Below are 17,500 nucleotides of genomic sequence, written 5' to 3' on the forward strand. Positions count from 1 at the left end.
CCCTGAACGTAGTCTCTAACTCTCCTCCTCTCCTTCTCTCCCGACCTTACAGAGGTAGCCGAGGAGCTGTGCAAGACCGCCTCCTCTGGCCACGCAGCGCCACTGCACCCCTTCGGCCACGACCTGCCCCTGCTGCCGTCCAAGTCGCGCACGCTGAAGAAGCACGGGGAGAACAAGGAGAACATCGAGGGCGGTCTGGACCCCTCCTCTGGGACACACGGCCCCTCAGGTACCTGCCCCCCCCCCTCCGCCCCCCATCCTCCTCCTCCTCACCCTCCTCCTCCTCACCCTCGACCCCCCCGCAACGACCGCCGCCGCTTGGCCCGCAGGCTGAGGAGGATGGCAGCCGTCTACCTGCCTGACTGACCGACCTCTGACCTCCCTGGATGACCCCTGGACCTCCACCACCACAACCACCACCTCCTCTTCCTCCTCACCCAACATCACCTCCTCCAACATCACCTCCTCACCCACCATAACCTCCTCACCCATTTCCTCATCCACCACCAACACCACCTCCTCATCCACCACCACCTCCTTACCCACCTCAATCACCACTACCTCCACCTCCACGCCCACACAGTGGCATTGCCCGCCCAGTGCTGTTCATTACAATGAACAATACCCACTTGACCCAAACTTATCAAACCCATTTGTTTCTTTTAGATTTGTATTTATTTAACCTTTATTTAATCTAATTTAAACTAACATTAACAAGTAGCAAGCTCCGAGAGCGTGTCTGACCACCACTAGGTCAACATTAGAACACATGATGTGTTTTAGAGGTCAAAATTGAGTTTTAATCATGATTGGAGCACTTTGAGCTGCAACGTTTGCAGGAAAAGCGATTTACAAATAAAAAGTTATTATTATTATTATTATTATTATTATTATTATTATCTGCTTTATACACAAATACAACCCGATGATGAGCACTTCACCAAGTCACAGAATCCCAGCCCACTATGACATCACCACTATGACATCACAACTATTCATCAACCCTCTTCTATAGGCCAATGCACACGGCGTGCGATTTTGACGCACGACAACATTCGATTCTCAGCCTGCCTGGTCCGACTTCGTTGGTTTGAATTGAGAATCGAATGTTGTCGTGCGACAATATCGCATCGCACAGCGTGTGCATTGTCTCATTCAAAACAATGGAATCGAATTTGCGGTGCGACAAAATCCCGCGCCGTGTGCATTGGGCTTAAGTATTAATCACTGTTGGGGATGTTGTGTAACCACTATAATCCATGATGTCATCATCACCTCCATACCCATCTACTCACCCAGACATGAGCAGACAAGACCTACAGAATACATCTGTTTGTCTATCTCTGTCCGTCTGTCTGTCTGTCTGTCTCTCTGTCTCTCTGTCTCTCTCTCTCTCTCTCTCTCTGTCAGTCTGTCTCTGTCTCTCTGTCTGTCTGTCTCTCTCTCTGTCTTTGTCTGTCTGTCTGTCAGTCTGTCTGTGCGTGTCATCCGTGTGTGTTAACCTGAGGTGTGAAGGTGTGACAGTCTAACTAACCGTGACTGCATTTGTAACAATACCTGAATTAAAATTAGCTCATTACCCACCACCTCACAGTATGTTCTTTAGTTTATTTACAATCTCGTCTTTTATGTATTTACTTCTTTTTTTTTTTACGTTATTTATGGTTTCAAATAAAGTTTTGTTGTTGTTCCATGTTTGACTGTAATCTCCAAAAAAGAGAGTCAATGTATTTTATTTTCACTCCTAAAATATGTTTTGCCCCTCAATATCTTGCCCTACAACGTGTTGTTCTGTTGTCTTGGTTGGGTTAGCTGTTAACACACGGACACACACACACACACACAAACACACTGACACACACACACACACACTGACACACACACACACACACAGTAATCATGCTGCGTATGGATCTCAGATGAAACCAGAGAGCCATGCTGAGTCACTTGGGCCTTCCATCCATACTATAAACAGGGCTTACATTCTCCCTGAAGTACACACTTATTATGGACCCTCCTCCCTGAAGTATATACTCATTATCTACCCTTCTCCCTGAAGTATATGCTCTATCTACCCTTCTCCTGAAGTGTACACTCATTATCTACCCTTCTCCCTGAAGTATACACTCATTATCTACCCTTCTCCTGAAGTATACACTCATTATCTACCCTTCTCCTGAAGTGTACACTCATTATCTACCCTTCTCCTGAAGTATACACTCATTATCTACCCTTCTCCCTGGAGTATACACTCATTATCTACCCTTCTCCTGAAGTATACACTCATTATCTACCCTTCTCCTGAAGTATACACTCATTATCTACCCTTCTCCTGAAGTGTACACTCATTATCTACCCTTCTCCCTGGAGTATATACTCATTATCTACCCTTCTCCTGAAGTGTACACTCATTATCTACCCTTCTCCTGAAGTGTACACTCATTATCTACCCTTCTCCTGAAGTATACACTCATTATCTACCCTTCTCCCTGAAGTATGCACTCATTATCTACCCTTCTCCCTGAGGTATATACTCATTATCTACCCTTCTCCCTGATGTATACACTCATTATCTACCCTTCTCCTGAAGTATACACTCATTATCTACCCTTCTCCTGAAGTGTGCACTCATTATCTACCCTTCTCCCTGAAGTATACACTCATTATCTACCCTTCTCCTGAAGTGTACACTCATTATCTACCCTTCTCCATGAAGTATACACTCATTATCTACCCTTCTCCTGAAGTATACACTCATTATCTACCCTTCTCCCTGAAGTATACACTCATTATCTACCCTTCTCCCTGAAGTATACACTCATTATCTACCCTTCTCCTGAAGTATACACTCATTATCTACCCTCCTCCCTGAAGTATACACTCATTATCTACCCTTCTCCCTGAAGTATATACTCATTATCTACCCTTCTCCCTGAAGTATATACTCATTATCTACCCTTCTCCTGAAGTATACACTCATTATCTACCCTTCTCCTGAAGTGTACACTCATTATCTACCCTTCTCCCTGAAGTATATACTCATTATCTACCCTTCTCCCTGAAGTATGCACTCATTATCTACCCTTCTCCCTGAGGTATATACTCATTATCTACCCTTCTCCCTGATGTATACACTCATTATCTACCCTTCTCCTGAAGTATACACTCATTATCTACCCTTCTCCTGAAGTGTGCACTCATTATCTACCCTTCTCCCTGAAGTATACACTCATTATCTACCCTTCTCCTGAAGTGTACACTCATTATCTACCCTTCTCCATGAAGTATACACTCATTATCTACCCTTCTCCTGAAGTATACACTCATTATCTACCCTTCTCCCTGAAGTATACACTCATTATCTACCCTTCTCCCTGAAGTATACACTCATTATCTACCCTTCTCCTGAAGTATACACTCATTATCTACCCTCCTCCCTGAAGTATACACTCATTATCTACCCTTCTCCCTGAAGTATATACTCATTATCTACCCTTCTCCCTGAAGTATATACTCATTATCTACCCTTCTCCTGAAGTATACACTCATTATCTACCCTTCTCCTGAAGTGTACACTCATTATCTACCCTTCTCCCTGAAGTATATACTCATTATCTACCCTTCTCCCTGAAGTATACACTCATTATCTACCCTTCTCCTGAAGTATACACTCATTATCTACCCTTCTCCCTGGAGTATACACTCATTATCTACCCTTCTCCTGAAGTATACACTCATTATCTACCCTTCTCCTGAAGTATACACTCATTATCTACCCTTCTCCTGAAGTACACACTCATTATCTACCCTTCACCCTGAAGTATACACTCATTATCTACCCTTCTCCCTGAAGTATACACTCATTATCTACCCTTCTCCCTGAAGTATACACTCATTATCTACCCTTCTCCTGAAGTATACACTCATTATCTACCCTTCTCCTGAAGAATACACTCATTATCTACCCTTCTCCTGAAGTACACACTCATTATCTACCCTTCTCCTGAAGTATACACTCATTATCTACCCTTCTCCCTGAAGTATACACTCATTATCTACCCTTCTCCCTGGAGTATACACTCATTATCTACCCTTCTCCCTGAAGTATACACTCATTATCTACCTTTCTCCCTGAAGTATACACTCATTATCTACCCTTCTCCTGAAGTATACACTCATTATCTACCCTCCTCCCTGGAGTATACACTCATTATCTACCCTTCTCCCTCAAGTATACACTCATTATCTACCCTTCTCCCTGGAGTATACACTCATTATCTACCCTGTTCCTGAAGTATACACTCATTATCTACCCTTCTCCTGAAGTGTACACTCATTATCTACCCTTCTCCTGAAGTGTACACTCATTATCTACCCTTCTCCTGAAGTGTACACTCATTATCTACCCTTCTCCCTGAAGTATACACTCATTATCTACCCTTCTCCTGAAGTGTGCACTCATTATCTACCCTTCTCCTGGAGTATACACTCATTATCTACCCTGTTCCTGAAGTATACACTCATTATCTACCCTTCTCCTGAAGTGTACACTCATTATCTACCCTTCTCCTGAAGTATACACTCATTATCTACCCTTCTCCTGAAGTATACACTCATTATCTACCCTTCTCCTGAAGTATACACTCATTATCTACCCTTCTCCTGAAGTATACACTCATTATCTACCCTTCTCCTGAAGTATACACTCATTATCTACCCTTCTCCTGAAGTGTACACTCATTATCTACCCTTCTCCTGAAGTGTACACTCATTATCTACCCTTCTCCCTGAAGTATACACTCATTATCTACCCTTCTCCTGAAGTGTGCACTCATTATCTACCCTTCTCCCTGGAGTATACACTCATTATCTACCCTTCTCCTGAAGTGTGCACTCATTCACTCCCCTTCAAGTGTTAACACATTTGGGTGCTTGTAACGAGTTAGAGGGAGTTTCCATCAACAGTCCTTTGTTTTTAAATCTATAAATGGGAGTCAATAAGTGCACATGTATAAGAATAAGCACCTGTAGCCACATCCTCTGTTGTGATGTGTTCTTTCTGAAGCATTTAGGGTATGCATCATACAAGTAGTATCTTATGCTCCATTTTTCACATACAAAAAAAACCTAAAAACCACCCCATCTCACCCACCCTGCTCCCCTGATGCCACGCCCAGTCCCCTACCACCCCAGTACACACACACACACACACACACAGGGATTGAACAGTATAGTCACTTTGGGACACAAGATGGTGTGTGCACTGATATGACTGGTCTAAACACCACAGTTGTCACATTGTCAGCACATTACAGATGGCGCTAATGAGCGGCTGCAATGGTTGATTAGCCTGCAGACTTTCCCAACAGTATAGTCACTGGGGTTACATTACTGTGTGTAATCGGAGGACAGGCTCATTGTGATGCATGGGATGAAGCGTGTGTGCGTGCGAGTGTGCGTGTGTGTTTGTGCGTGCTTTCACTGCTAACCCAACCAAAACTACAGAACATACAGTTGTGGTCAAAAGTTTACATACACTTGTAAAGAACATGTATGTCATGGCAGTCTTGACTTTCCAATAATTTCTACAACTCTTATATTTCTGTGATACAGTGATTCGAGCACATCTTTGTCTCAAGAAAAGTCATGAAGTTTTATGAATTTATTATGGGTCTTCTGAAAATGTGACCAAATCTGCTGGGTCAAAAATAGACATACAGCAATGCTATTATTTGGTTACATGTCCCTTGGCCCTTTTCACCTCAATTAGGCGCTTTTGGTAGCCAACCACCGGCTTCTGGCAAGCTTCTGGTTGAATCTTTGACCACTCCTCTTGACAGAATCAGTGCAGTTCAGCTAAATCTGTTGGATTTCTGACATGGACTTGTTTCTTCAGCACTGTCCACATGTTCTCGGTGGGGTTTAAGTCAGGACTTTGGGAAGGCCGTTCTAAAACCTTAATTCTAGCCTGATTTAGCCATTCCTTTACCACTTTTGATGTGGTGTGTTTGGGGTCATTGTCCTGTTGGAACACCCAACTGCGCCCAAGACCCAACCTTCTGGCTGATGATTTTAGGTTATCCTGAAGAATTTGGAGGTAATCCTTATTCCATTTACTTTCTGTAAAGCACCAGTTCCATTGGCAGCAAAACAGGCCCAGAGCCCACTGCGAATGCGGGGATCCGTTACAGACCCGTGGAGCATGTGATTACCAGCTGCCCCAAATACCGGCCACCGAATGGCGACCGTGGTTTAATTGGCCGAGACGAAGACACACTGGACTGGCTCACTGCAACGGAGCTGAAGGTCTAAGGACATACGACAGGCCTCACCTTCTCTCCTCCAAACATATTTCTGGTCATTGTGGCCAAACAGTTTTCTGACCACAGAACTTTCCTCCAGAAGGCCTTTTCTTTGTCCGTGTGATCAGCAGAAAACTTCAGTCGAGCCTTAAGGTGCTTCTGGAGCAAGGGCTTCCTCCTGGCACGGCAGCCTCTCAGCCCATGGCGATGTAAAACACACTTGACTGTGGACACTGACACCTGTCTTCCAGCAGCTTCTAATTCATTGCAGACCTGCTTCTTGGTAGTTCCTGGTTGACTCTTGACCATCCTGACCAATTTTTCTCTCAGCAGCAGATGACAGCTTGCGTTTTCTGATCGTGGCAGTGACACAACTGTGCCATGCTCTTTACTCTTTACTTTATACTTACAAATAATTGTTTGCACAGTTGATCTTGGGACCTGTAGCTGATTTGAAATGGAGTGACTTTCCTGACTTGTTCAAGTCAATGATCCACTATTTCACATCCGTGCTGAGCTCCTTTAACTTTCCCATTGTAAAGTTTGTGTTTGAACCATAATAAATTCATAAAAGAACCAAACTTCATTAATTAAGTTTTTGGGTGACAAAGAAGTATGTGCTCCAATCACTCTATCACAGAAATATAAGAGTTGTAGAAATGATTGGAAACTCAAGACTGCCATGACATACACGTTCTTTACAAGTGTATCAACTTTTGACTACAACTGTATATGTTATAGAGCTTGTGTGTGTATGTGGGATGGGGCGGCTGTGGCTGAGGAGGTAGAGCTGCCGTCTAATGATCGCATGGTCGGCAGATTGGCGGTTCGAACCCCGGCTGGCCACATGTCGAGCTGTCCTTGGACAAGACACTGAACCCCAAAATTGCTCCCAATGAGCAGGCGCCTTGCATGGTAGCTTGCCGCCATTGGTGTGTGAATGTGTGTTTGAACGGGTGAATGAGAGGCCGTTGTGAAGCGCTTTGGAATAAGGCGCTATATAAGTCAGTCCATTTACCATTTATGTGGTACCAGCCTGGTGCCAGTAGTAACCCCTCACCTCCTCTCCTTCCCAGGTCTGGTCGCCACTCTGCTGGGAGGAGGAGGAGGAGGAGACGGACGTTCGGGCAGCTCTCCCGCTCTGCCCCGGAAACAACGGGACAAATCCCCCAACAGCCTCCTGGAGGACGGCCAGGAGACCACCTTCACCCGCGACCGCAAGGCGGGCTTCTTCAGCTCCTTCATGAAGAAGAAGTCCTCCTCCTCTTCCTCCTCCTCCCCCTCCTCCCAGCTGCAGCAGAGCCTGCCCACCCCGCCCAAGAGGAGCAGCTCGTTCCGGGAGATGGAGACGCAGCCTCACAAGAAGTACGAGCCGGCCGCGGGCTTCTGCGCCCTCCCGCCTCCGCTGCCCTCCCAGGGCGATGGCCTTGGCTTCTCTCCGTCCCACGGTGGGGACGCCAACCACGTCCAGTCTCGCTGCTGCGGCGCCACCTTCGGACAGAAGCCCTCGGCCAACCAAGGCTCGGCGGGAGGGGGGTCGGGGTCACAGGTCGGGGGCGGCGGAGGCAGCAGTAGCTGGGCGGGACTCGCAGGGTTCTTTACCCCCCGCCTCATCAAGAAAACCCTGGGGCTACGGACGGGCAAGTCCACCTGCTCCGACGACGGGGGTGGTGGGGGGGGGTCCGGGGGCGTTGGGGGGGGCAAGCCCTTCCCCAGGTCTAACTCCACCTCGTCCATGTCGGCCGGGCTGCCGGACCTGGAGCGCATGGCGCTGACGCTGCCCAGGAACCGGGGCGGCGGGGGGGGGAGCAAGCCCCCCCTGGAGCGCACGGTCTCCACCACGTCCCAGCCGGAGAACGGCGCCGCCGCCCGCCCCCCCGCGGGGATGGGGGGAGGGGGGGACGCCACCCTGCCACGGAGGATGGACGAGGGCACGGCCCAGATCAGGGAGAGGCCGAAGGCCAAGCTGCTGCCCCGCGGGGTGGGGGGGGGAGGAGGAGGGAGGGAAGGTGGTGGTGGTGGTGGGGGGGTGAGAGGACCCGGGGTGGGCGGGGAGTCGGAGTCCTCGGACTGTCACTCGCGGGGGGGTCAGGAGGGTGGTGTGGTGCAGGACAGACAGGGGGGGTGGTCGTCGCCCTCTAAGGCGGCGGGGGGGCAGGGGGGCCTGCCAGGGGGGGGCACGCCTCACAACCACAAGGTGCCCGTGCTGATCTCCCCGACGCTGAAGCACAGCAGCCCTGCGGACGTCCACCTGGTGGGGGTCGACTCCCAGGGCAACCGCTTCAAGCTGTTGGAGCACCAGGCGGACCGGCCGCGCCTGGTCAAACCCAAGTGCGCCCCCCCGCCGCCCCCCACCCTGCTGCGCAGCACGCAACAGCAGCAGCAGCACTCCTACATCGGGGACGGCGAGGAGCAGGCGGAGGTCAACGGGGACGGCGGGGAGGGCGGGGGTGGGGGCGGAAGGGGCACCAAGCGGCCCGGGCGAGCGGTCGGTATGGTGACGGCGAGACCGTCGGTGCCGCCGCCGCAAGTGCCTCCGGCCTCGTCTTCCTCCTTTTCCTCCACCAACAACAACAACACCACCCCCACCACCACCGCTAAACTGGCCAACGGAGCCAGCAACAACTCCTCCTCCTCCTCCTCCTCCAGCACAGCGCCCTCTGGAGGATCCAAGGTGGCGCTGCGACGGCCCAGGCAGCAGCAGGAGAGGCTGCCGGTGGACAAGGTGAGCCGGGAGGTGCTGCTGGAGTGCGCAGAGTGCCTGAGCAGCGCGCTCCACGGCGGCGGCGGAGGCCCCGAGTCGTCCTCGACGACGTCCTCGTCCTCCAGCAGCCAGGTGGTCGACGCCGGACACCAGCTGCTGGACTACTGCTCCGGCTACGTGGACTGCATCCCCCAGATGAGGAACAAGTTCGCCTTCCGCGAGGCGGTGGGCAAGCTGGAGCTCAGCCTGCAGGAGTTCAGGGCCTCGTCCGGGGGGGGCGGAGGAGGAGGAGGTGGTGGTGGTGGAAGCTTGGGGGGCTCCAGTCTGGCCCTGGACAACCTGCAGACCTGCATCAAGGAGATTAGCGATGTGGTGCAGAGGTAGCCAACATGACGCCCGCTCACTCCCCACGACCCCCCCGTCCCCCGTCCCCTCTGGACCCTGTCACACTTGTCCCTCTATTCCCGTTTTTTCTAATTGTTTCTGGCTCTAATTAACCGTTCGGGGGGACATAGAGAGAAGAATCTCAACAGTACCTCATTAGAAAATCACTACAAACACGTATCTCTTTATTGTTTACAGTCGACTCTTTTCATAAAAAGCCAGTGTGGAGAACACTGTTCTGAATCTTGTGTGTGTATATATATACATTGTTTATGATGCCAAACAAACATTGTTGATGATGCGCCAAACTATGTGTTTGGTTCACTTCGCGCCAAGTAACTGTTTTATGCCCCCTTCCCCCCCCCCCCAAAATTAAAAACTCTGCCACCGGGTTTAAGGCCTTCTTGTGCTCTGAATGTGGAGCGAGTCCAGAACAGGATCGGTCTGTGTAGCCGAGTGTCAGTAAGCCGCTAAAGGACCAGGAGTACAGATGACAAATGTATGAATACCGGTGGTGACCTGTCAAACCTCTCATACCACCTGTCTCCAACAACATCACTAGCTGTGACTTCACATCATGTCACTGTTCAAGGACCTAGAAAAGGTTCTAGTCACTTGAGAAGGTTCTAGTCTCTTGAGACACAGAGAAGGTTCTAGTCACTTGAGAAGGTTCTAGTCTCTTGAGACACAGAGAAGGTTCTAGTCTCTTGGGACAGAGAAGGTTCTAGTCACTTGAGAAGGTTCTAGTCACTTGAGAAGGTTCTAGTCACTTGAGAAGGTTCTAGTCTCTTGAGAAGGTTCTAGTCTCTTGGGACAGAGAAGGTTCTAGTCTCTTGGGACAGAGAAGGTTCTAGTCTCTTGGGACATAGAGAAGGTTCTAGTCTCTTGGGACATAGAGAAGGTTCTAGTCTCTTGGGACATAGAGAATGTTCTAGTCTCTTGGGACATAGAGGAGGTTCTCGTCTCTTGGGACATAGAGGAGGTTCTAGTCTCTTGGGACATAGAGAAGGTTCTAGTCTCTTGAGAAGGTTCTAGTCTCTTGGGACATAGAGAAGGTTCTAGTCATCTGGGTGTACCACTGGTTTGGGTCCATGTTCTTAGCGGTTCCATTTGATTTGACCTTAGTCATACTCTCTCACACACACACACACACACACACTAGTGTCACATGAATGGAACATGTAATCATTTCAATATGTATGTCCAATTCCCCCTGCACATTGTCCCTGTGTTTGGAGCTGGGGAGGAGAGAGGGGAGGGGAGCAGGATGAGAGCAGAGTGTGTGGTTTGGGACAGTGTTTCTCTAAGTGTCCTTTAGATCTGACTCCCTAAGGCCCAGTCTGTCAGTGCCTGGATTCTATAAATGTATGAAAAATCTGCAAAAAACAAATGAGCGAATTATTGTACATTTATTTGGGCTTTCAGAATGTCTTTTACAATGTATGTACAACTTGAATTTTAAATTATTGTTTTTTTTTATTATTATTATTATTATTATTATTAAAAGCACAGACATATTTTGAAAAAAAATGTTATGTAAATATTTGCTTTATTTCATATCCAGGAAAAAGTTTTTTTAAGATCACAGGTTGTGGAGAAGTGTTTGACTATGGAAAGGAAACAGGAAGTGTGTTATTGCCTGTAGGACTGAGGCCCCGCCCCCTATGATCTAATTAATGAATGTATTGTTTTTCTTCAGTTATGAACGTGTTGGAATATCCATCTGCATGAGTGGCCATCTTCCCTGGAGAAGATGGGGTTTTATAATTGATCTGTTTTATACTTGTTTGGTCATATATTCATCAACCCCCGATATCAATCAATCATTCTAGTCGGCAACTCTTCAAAACAGAATGTTGAAGCGTTGGTTTTCGGCGTGTTCTAGAAGGCTTCAGCATGACTAGTGAGGTCATGTTGCTGAGGTCACATGGCTGATGTAGGGGCCTACTACACACACATTCCCAGATTTCTGCTTTCATCCCTAAGCGAGGCTGGTCACACCCACGGCCATGTCGCTCGTACACAACGGCCGGTCAGGGCGGACACAGGTTAAGCCTAATCCTAGACTGAGCTGCGTCTTCAATGGAAGTTTTTCTACTTGGCTTAATCTGTGTCTGGACAACCGGCCCATTGGCTGTTAATCTCTCGGAGACCAGTTTTCTGGCCGTGTGAGCAGATCAGCTTCAGGGTGTCTCTCTTTCTCTCTCTCTCTCTGTCTCTGGTCATTCAGAAAGTCAACAAAATGGTTTCTCTTCACTGTGACGTTCCAATGAATACAATAAGTAAAACCGCCATTTTCTTTTTTATGCTACAGGATACAGTAATGTTTCCCTGCTGATTCATGGTGCCTTCTAGGGGGGGATGTGTTGCGTACACTGCATTACTAAGCCTAGAAACGGATAATACAGCGATATGTACAATTATAAAAATATCTTCTGTGCTTTTTTGTTTTCAGATTACAGATTACAGATTTTTTTTCTTTGAGCGTTCTATGAGATTGTGGCCAAGTATGAATATCACAATATCGCTAATGTCATTGGGAGTAAAAAATATTCTCACTCTTAACTTGAAAGGAAAATGTGCAATGTGTCTCCTTTGTTTCGGTTGGTTCGGTTGGACTGGTTGCTAAAGACACAGCTTTCACAGCTTGAGTGTTGTCTCTCCACCTAGCGACACCAGCATTAGCCTGACTCTGGTGTCCAGGGGGAGGCTGGTGGAGGTAGAAATCGGAGGACGGGGCTCATTGTAAAATGCACAGCAAACGGAACGAGAAACGCTGTCACACAACACAAATCCAACCCTAACACGTTTGTTTTGATAACGTTTCCGAATCCGGTTCCATACATTTACAACAAAAGCCCCGTCCTCCGATGTCTACCCCCCCCCCAGCCTCCCCCGAGCTGCTGCTGTGTACCTGAAGGAACTCAACTATTAAACCTTCTGCACCCTCTCCTCTGGCTGTCTGTGACGTTCTTAATGAATACTAGCCTCTTCTCTCACAGAGCGCCGCGTCTCGCTAGGCCTGGCGGCCGTACTGCCTGTCACCCTTACGTCCTTACGCTCGGCTCATCTCTTTATTCTGATTCCTTCTCAGTCCGTTCCAGTCAGACTCCTCCTGTATGATTGATATGATTGATGAATAATAAATATATATATATATGCCATTTAGCTGACGATTTTATCCAAAGCGACTTACATTGCAGTGAGTGCACATTTTTCAGTATGTATGTATGCATGCATGGTCCCAGCGGGAATCAAACCCACAACCCGAAAAGTTGTTAGCGCCATTGCTCTACCAACTGAGCAACAGAGGACCACTGTAAACGTAGATTAGGCCAGACACTCTTTCTCTCTCTCTGTCTTCCTCTCTCTCTCTCTCTCTCTCTCTCTCTGTCTTCCTCTCTCTATCTCTGTCTGTCGTCCTCTCTCTCTCACTCTCTCTCTCTCTCTCTCTCTCTCTGAGTGAGTGAGTGGCTTTGAGACCCTGTGAGAGTGTCTTATTTGACTGGACCGACAGAGGAGATTATAGAGCAGCAGTTTGTGCTAGGGGAACGATCTGGTTGGGCTGATATCATCAGTGTCTCCTTAGTGCTCTCCAGTGGGAAAACTCATGATCAGATTTTTTGGGGAATCCATACATTTCTTCTTTTTTTTTTTTTTTTAAGGTTCAAGTGCTCATTCATTTCTACCCCTTTTTTTTGTTTAGTTTTTTTGGTTATGATGAATCTTTGTGTTCCCTTTATTTATTTTCAACTGTATTTATTTCTGTTTATGGTTTTTGGAGCCTGAGATTCCCTCCTGTTCGACCAGAACGGTGCTGAGAACCTCGTTTCTAACACGTGATATATACCAAAGGCCTCTTCCCCCACAGATGAACGAGTGCAATGCGAATGGAAAAACGATTCATTTTGAATATGTGAATTTAACAGGGATGAAAATGGCTGAGGATGAGGTTAACATATTCACTTTTTTTATTGTCAGAAAATATATATTTTGTGTGTTTTTAATTTAAAGCTCACATACGATAGTATATAACTGTGAAGTTCTCCCTATCAGTGTTCAACTTGATGTAAATAATAAATAAAAATGTTGAAGAATTCGAATGGTCCTTTATTATTCTTTGTCAGTATGCATGTGTTTGCGTAGCAGCCCAACCCATTACCACAACCACGCCTGCTCTCGAGACATGCATTGAAAGTGTAATGAACAATGACACATAGATTCAAAAAACAAACCTTACCTTTTACCTTTGTTTATAGACCTACATTTTATCAGCAGCTTGTGTTCAGACGTGTATTGTTAGGCAAGGGGTGTATTCAAACACTGAGGTCATTGCCTCTCAGGAATGCAGCGCAGCCTGCTATAATTGTCCAAGGATGCAGTGTCGTCGGTGTATAGTTATGGGAACAGAACTAGCCTGGGGAGAAATGGAATTAAGTCCTCTGGTTGCATTATTATGCATACAGTCTTTGATCATAAAGCCCCAAACATTCAACAACAGCTATGACGATGAACCTATTCACTTTAGATCAACACACTGTGTACAGGTATATATATATATCCAATCCATATATGTTTGATATGCAATGCATTGATATTAATCAGGACCACCACCATGGGCCGACCCGGGCTGGCCCTGTAGTGGAAAAGCACCAATAAATCATTGGGTCGTCGGATCATCAGAACTTTTGACACCCAGTGACGTTTTGCTCTTCTCCATACCGACTCCTCCCCTTTATACCCTGTGACTCCTCCCCTTTATACTCTGTGGCCCAGAGTAAAGATGGCGTCGATCATGGAGGGGCCGCTCAGCAAGTGGACTAACGTGATGAAGGGCTGGCAGTACCGCTGGTTCGTCCTGGACTACAACGCCGGGCTGTTGTCATATTACACGGTGCGTAACTGTCCGGTTCTCTGTGAGGAGTCACCTGTTAGTGGCCCCCGGTTGTCAGATATAACAGGGGCCTGCCGTTATCGCCAGTTGGGACACTAACTCAGCTTGGCTAAAGTGGGCGGGGGCTTGTCAGTGACGGACACCCTCCGTTGACCTATCACAGCCTTAGTGGTGGACCGGTTAGCCAATGAGATCGCAGTGTTTCCACTACTTCCACTTGTGTCCAGAGTTAGTAAGGTAGTAGCGATGCTAAGCTAGCTCTGGCTAACGTTGTTGGTGTGGGGCTAGTTGCGTCTCACCCTGTGTTTCAAGACTTTGTTACGATACAAACTATGTCATGTGTGATACGCTCTTTCGTGTCAGTGTGAAGGCAACACTGGGCTTTTATACTGGGCCTCAAAAGCACCGTAGCACCAGTAAATCATAGCCTGGCCAAGGGGAGGTGACAAGGTTAGCAGGCTGAGCTAGCCCAGTAGTGATCTGAAGTGACATTCCAAGCCACTTATTGTCAACAGATTAAGCTGGTTTCTTTCCTAATGGTTTAATCCACTGGTCATGAGTTACGACCCCCCCAACATCTTAAGATATCACGTGAAATGCTCGAGGTGAAGTTGGGCAACACAGTGCCAAGCCAACCATCCCATAGCCGGATATACAGCTACTCACTGGCTGCTTGACATGGTTGTGAGGAGCCCACCATGGCAGCCCTGGATGTCCCTGTGTTCACTGTGTGGCTGGGCTCGTTGATCATACAATAACACACCTGGTGCATTTGCTTTATTTGTTCATGTTGTCACCCAGAAACTGTCTCACATCAATCTCTGATGCAGTGTTTTTGTCTGGTGGCCCTGACTGTGTGTGCAGGTCACATTCAAGTGACATAATGACCTCACGTGGGACCGTGGTTTATGACAGTAAGCAGCAGAGCAGTAACTAACTATCCAGATCTAGAGAGTTTGGGAATCTCTACTAGTGTGACAGCCAGGCAGGGTTCGAACCAGGGGCGTTGCTGTACACAGCCTAAATCTCTACTGGGGCATAGGCCCCACATTACTCAAACCACACATTTATTTTCTTGAATGAAAGTATGAAATGTTCTATATGAACTTCCCTGGCTTAGCCCACTATTACTGCCACAGCCATACTGCTGCTGCTGCTGAAACTAACCCTAACTAGAAACAGCGCTGATCAGGGGTGTGTGAGTTCTAACAGCTTCGCTACACTGGTCTTCTATTCTGTTCTGACACACAGAGTACTTCTTTAGGGAACTTTCTGTCCTTGAATGTTTTTCTTCCCAGTTCTGAAACAACTGTCTCTCCTCCTGCCTACGTGTCTAACCAGCGAAGAGAAGCAGGACTGTGTAGTGATATGGGGGATTTTTTGGACACGGCGTTAAGTTTGATACACATTTCTGAAATGTTTTTCAACGTTACTCTTGGCCGATTTAATCCAGTAGAGAAGGATAGGCTGGTCATTGTGGAGTGTGTCCTGAGGAGTGCCGTCAATAGGCCTCTTTCATGTCATATGGCAGCAGCTGGTGACACAAGGGGAACAAGTCGCCATCCCGACGGACTGTTTGGACTTTTATTCAGAAAAATGTCAATAAATTAGGTGGTTAGTGGGGATTACTCACCGAATCCATTGCATAGGCTACATTGCAACGTTTTGGCTTAGCTAGCGAGCGTGTCATTGGTTTGCAACAACGCTGAATTAACGCTGATTTAAATCTTTCAGATTAAAAGTCCGAACATTTTGATTGGTCGGGGGCGACTTGTTCCCAGTTTCACCAGCCGCTGCTGTCACATAGCTGTGTAACGCTGCTGTCACATAGCAACGCTGCTGTCACATAGCTGTGTAACGCTGCTGTCACATAGCTGTGTAACGCTGCTGTCACATAGCTGTGTAACGCTGCTGTCACATAGCTGTGTAACGCTGCTGTCACATAGCAACGCTGCTGTCACATAGCTGTGTAACGCTGCTGTCACAGCTGTGTAACGCTGCTGTCACATAGCTGTGTAACGCTGCTGTCACATAGCTGTGTAACGCTGCTGTCACAGCTGTGTAACGCTGCTGTCACATAGCTGTGTAACGCTGCTGTCACAGCTGTGTAACGCTGCTGTCACATAGCAACGCTGCTGTCACATAGCTGTGTAACGCTGCTGTCACATAGCAACGCTGCTGTCACATAGCTGTGTAACGCTGCTGTCACAGCTGTGTAACGCTGCTGTCACATAGCTGTGTAACGCTGCTGTCACATAGCTGTGTAACGCTGCTGTCACATAGCAGTGTAACGCTGCTGTCACATAGCTGCTGTCACATAGCTGCTGTCACATAGCTGCTGTCACATAGCTGTCAATCAACACTGACGACCCCGCCGATCTGAAGCGCCTGATGGACTGCCTCCGCGATGTGAAGGAGTGGATGGCCCAGAGCTTCCTACAGCTGAATGAGAGCAAGGGGGAAATCCTCCTCATCGGCAACACCACCGCCATCACTCAGCTCAGCACCAACATGGGAAGCCTGTCCACCCTTGTCAGACCACATGTCAAGAACCTCGGTGTCATCTTTGACTCCGAGCTTAACCTTGACCGACAAGTGAACTCCGTCGTGAAGGCATGTTTCTACCAACTACGCATCATAGCCAAGATCAAGTCCTTCCTCACCCCCAGCGACCTGAGGAGGGTCGTCCTCATGCTAATCTCATCTAGGCTCGACTACTGCAACTCACTCTATGCTGGACTTCCTGATAAGACCATCTACCGCCTGCAGCTAGTCCAAAATGCCGCTGCCAGGCTGGTGTCAGGCACCAGATCGGTGGTTCGAACCCTGGCTGGCCACATGTCGAGGTGTCCTTGGGCAAGACACTGAACCCCCAAATTGCTCCCAACGAGCCTTGCATGGTAGCTTGCCGCCATTGGTGTGTGAGTGTGTGTGTGAATGGGTGAATGAGAGGCCGTTGTAAAGCGCTTTGGAATAAGGCGCTATATAAGTCAGTCCGTTTACCATTTAGATCCCGCCCCTCACGTTAGCTCTGGTAGAGAAGCTCTTTATGAAGAGTCAGAGGAACGTGTTTGATGGTTTATGATGAGGATTCTCATTGTTATTTACATGTTTTTTAGAATTGAGGATTGATGGGGATTTTCCATGTTATTCATGTTGTGTCCGTTAGCATGGGTGGGCTTTTGTGTTAGCGACTTGTTTTGACGAGGTGTGTTT

At 47.8% G+C, this 17,500-nt stretch overlaps 2 protein-coding genes across 6 annotated transcripts in view; both read left to right on the plus strand.

The window, feature by feature from the left end:
* abl2 (c-abl oncogene 2, non-receptor tyrosine kinase) overlaps positions 1 to 9,390 on the plus strand; it is a gene marked incomplete at both ends in the record, with an annotated part of 46,408 nt that extends 37,018 nt beyond the window's left edge. For 2 of the 3 annotated variants that reach the window (XM_080547514.1, XM_080547516.1), the window contains 2 exons: positions 53 to 229; positions 7,379 to 9,390. In XM_080547514.1, coding sequence (XP_080403640.1) covers positions 53 to 229; positions 7,379 to 9,390 — 2,189 coding nt within the window. Of the gene's footprint in view, positions 1 to 52; positions 230 to 7,348 lie in introns of all 3 variants that reach the window. The other variant, XM_080547515.1, reaches the window with a different exon arrangement.
* Positions 9,391 to 14,173: 4,783 nt separating this feature from the next.
* The window catches only part of osbpl9 (oxysterol binding protein-like 9), a gene marked incomplete at its 5' end in the record, with an annotated part of 45,803 nt that continues 42,476 nt past the window's right edge, over positions 14,174 to 17,500 (plus strand). For all 3 annotated transcript variants that reach the window (XM_080547815.1, XM_080547814.1, XM_080547816.1), the window contains one exon: positions 14,174 to 14,284. In XM_080547815.1, the coding sequence (XP_080403941.1) occupies positions 14,174 to 14,284 (111 nt within the window). The remainder of the gene's footprint in view (positions 14,285 to 17,500) is intronic.

Source organism: Nansenia antarctica (assembly GCF_963989245.1).
Source record: "Nansenia antarctica genome assembly, chromosome: 17".
In the NCBI taxonomy this organism is placed as follows: domain Eukaryota; kingdom Metazoa; phylum Chordata; class Actinopteri; order Argentiniformes; family Microstomatidae; genus Nansenia; species Nansenia antarctica.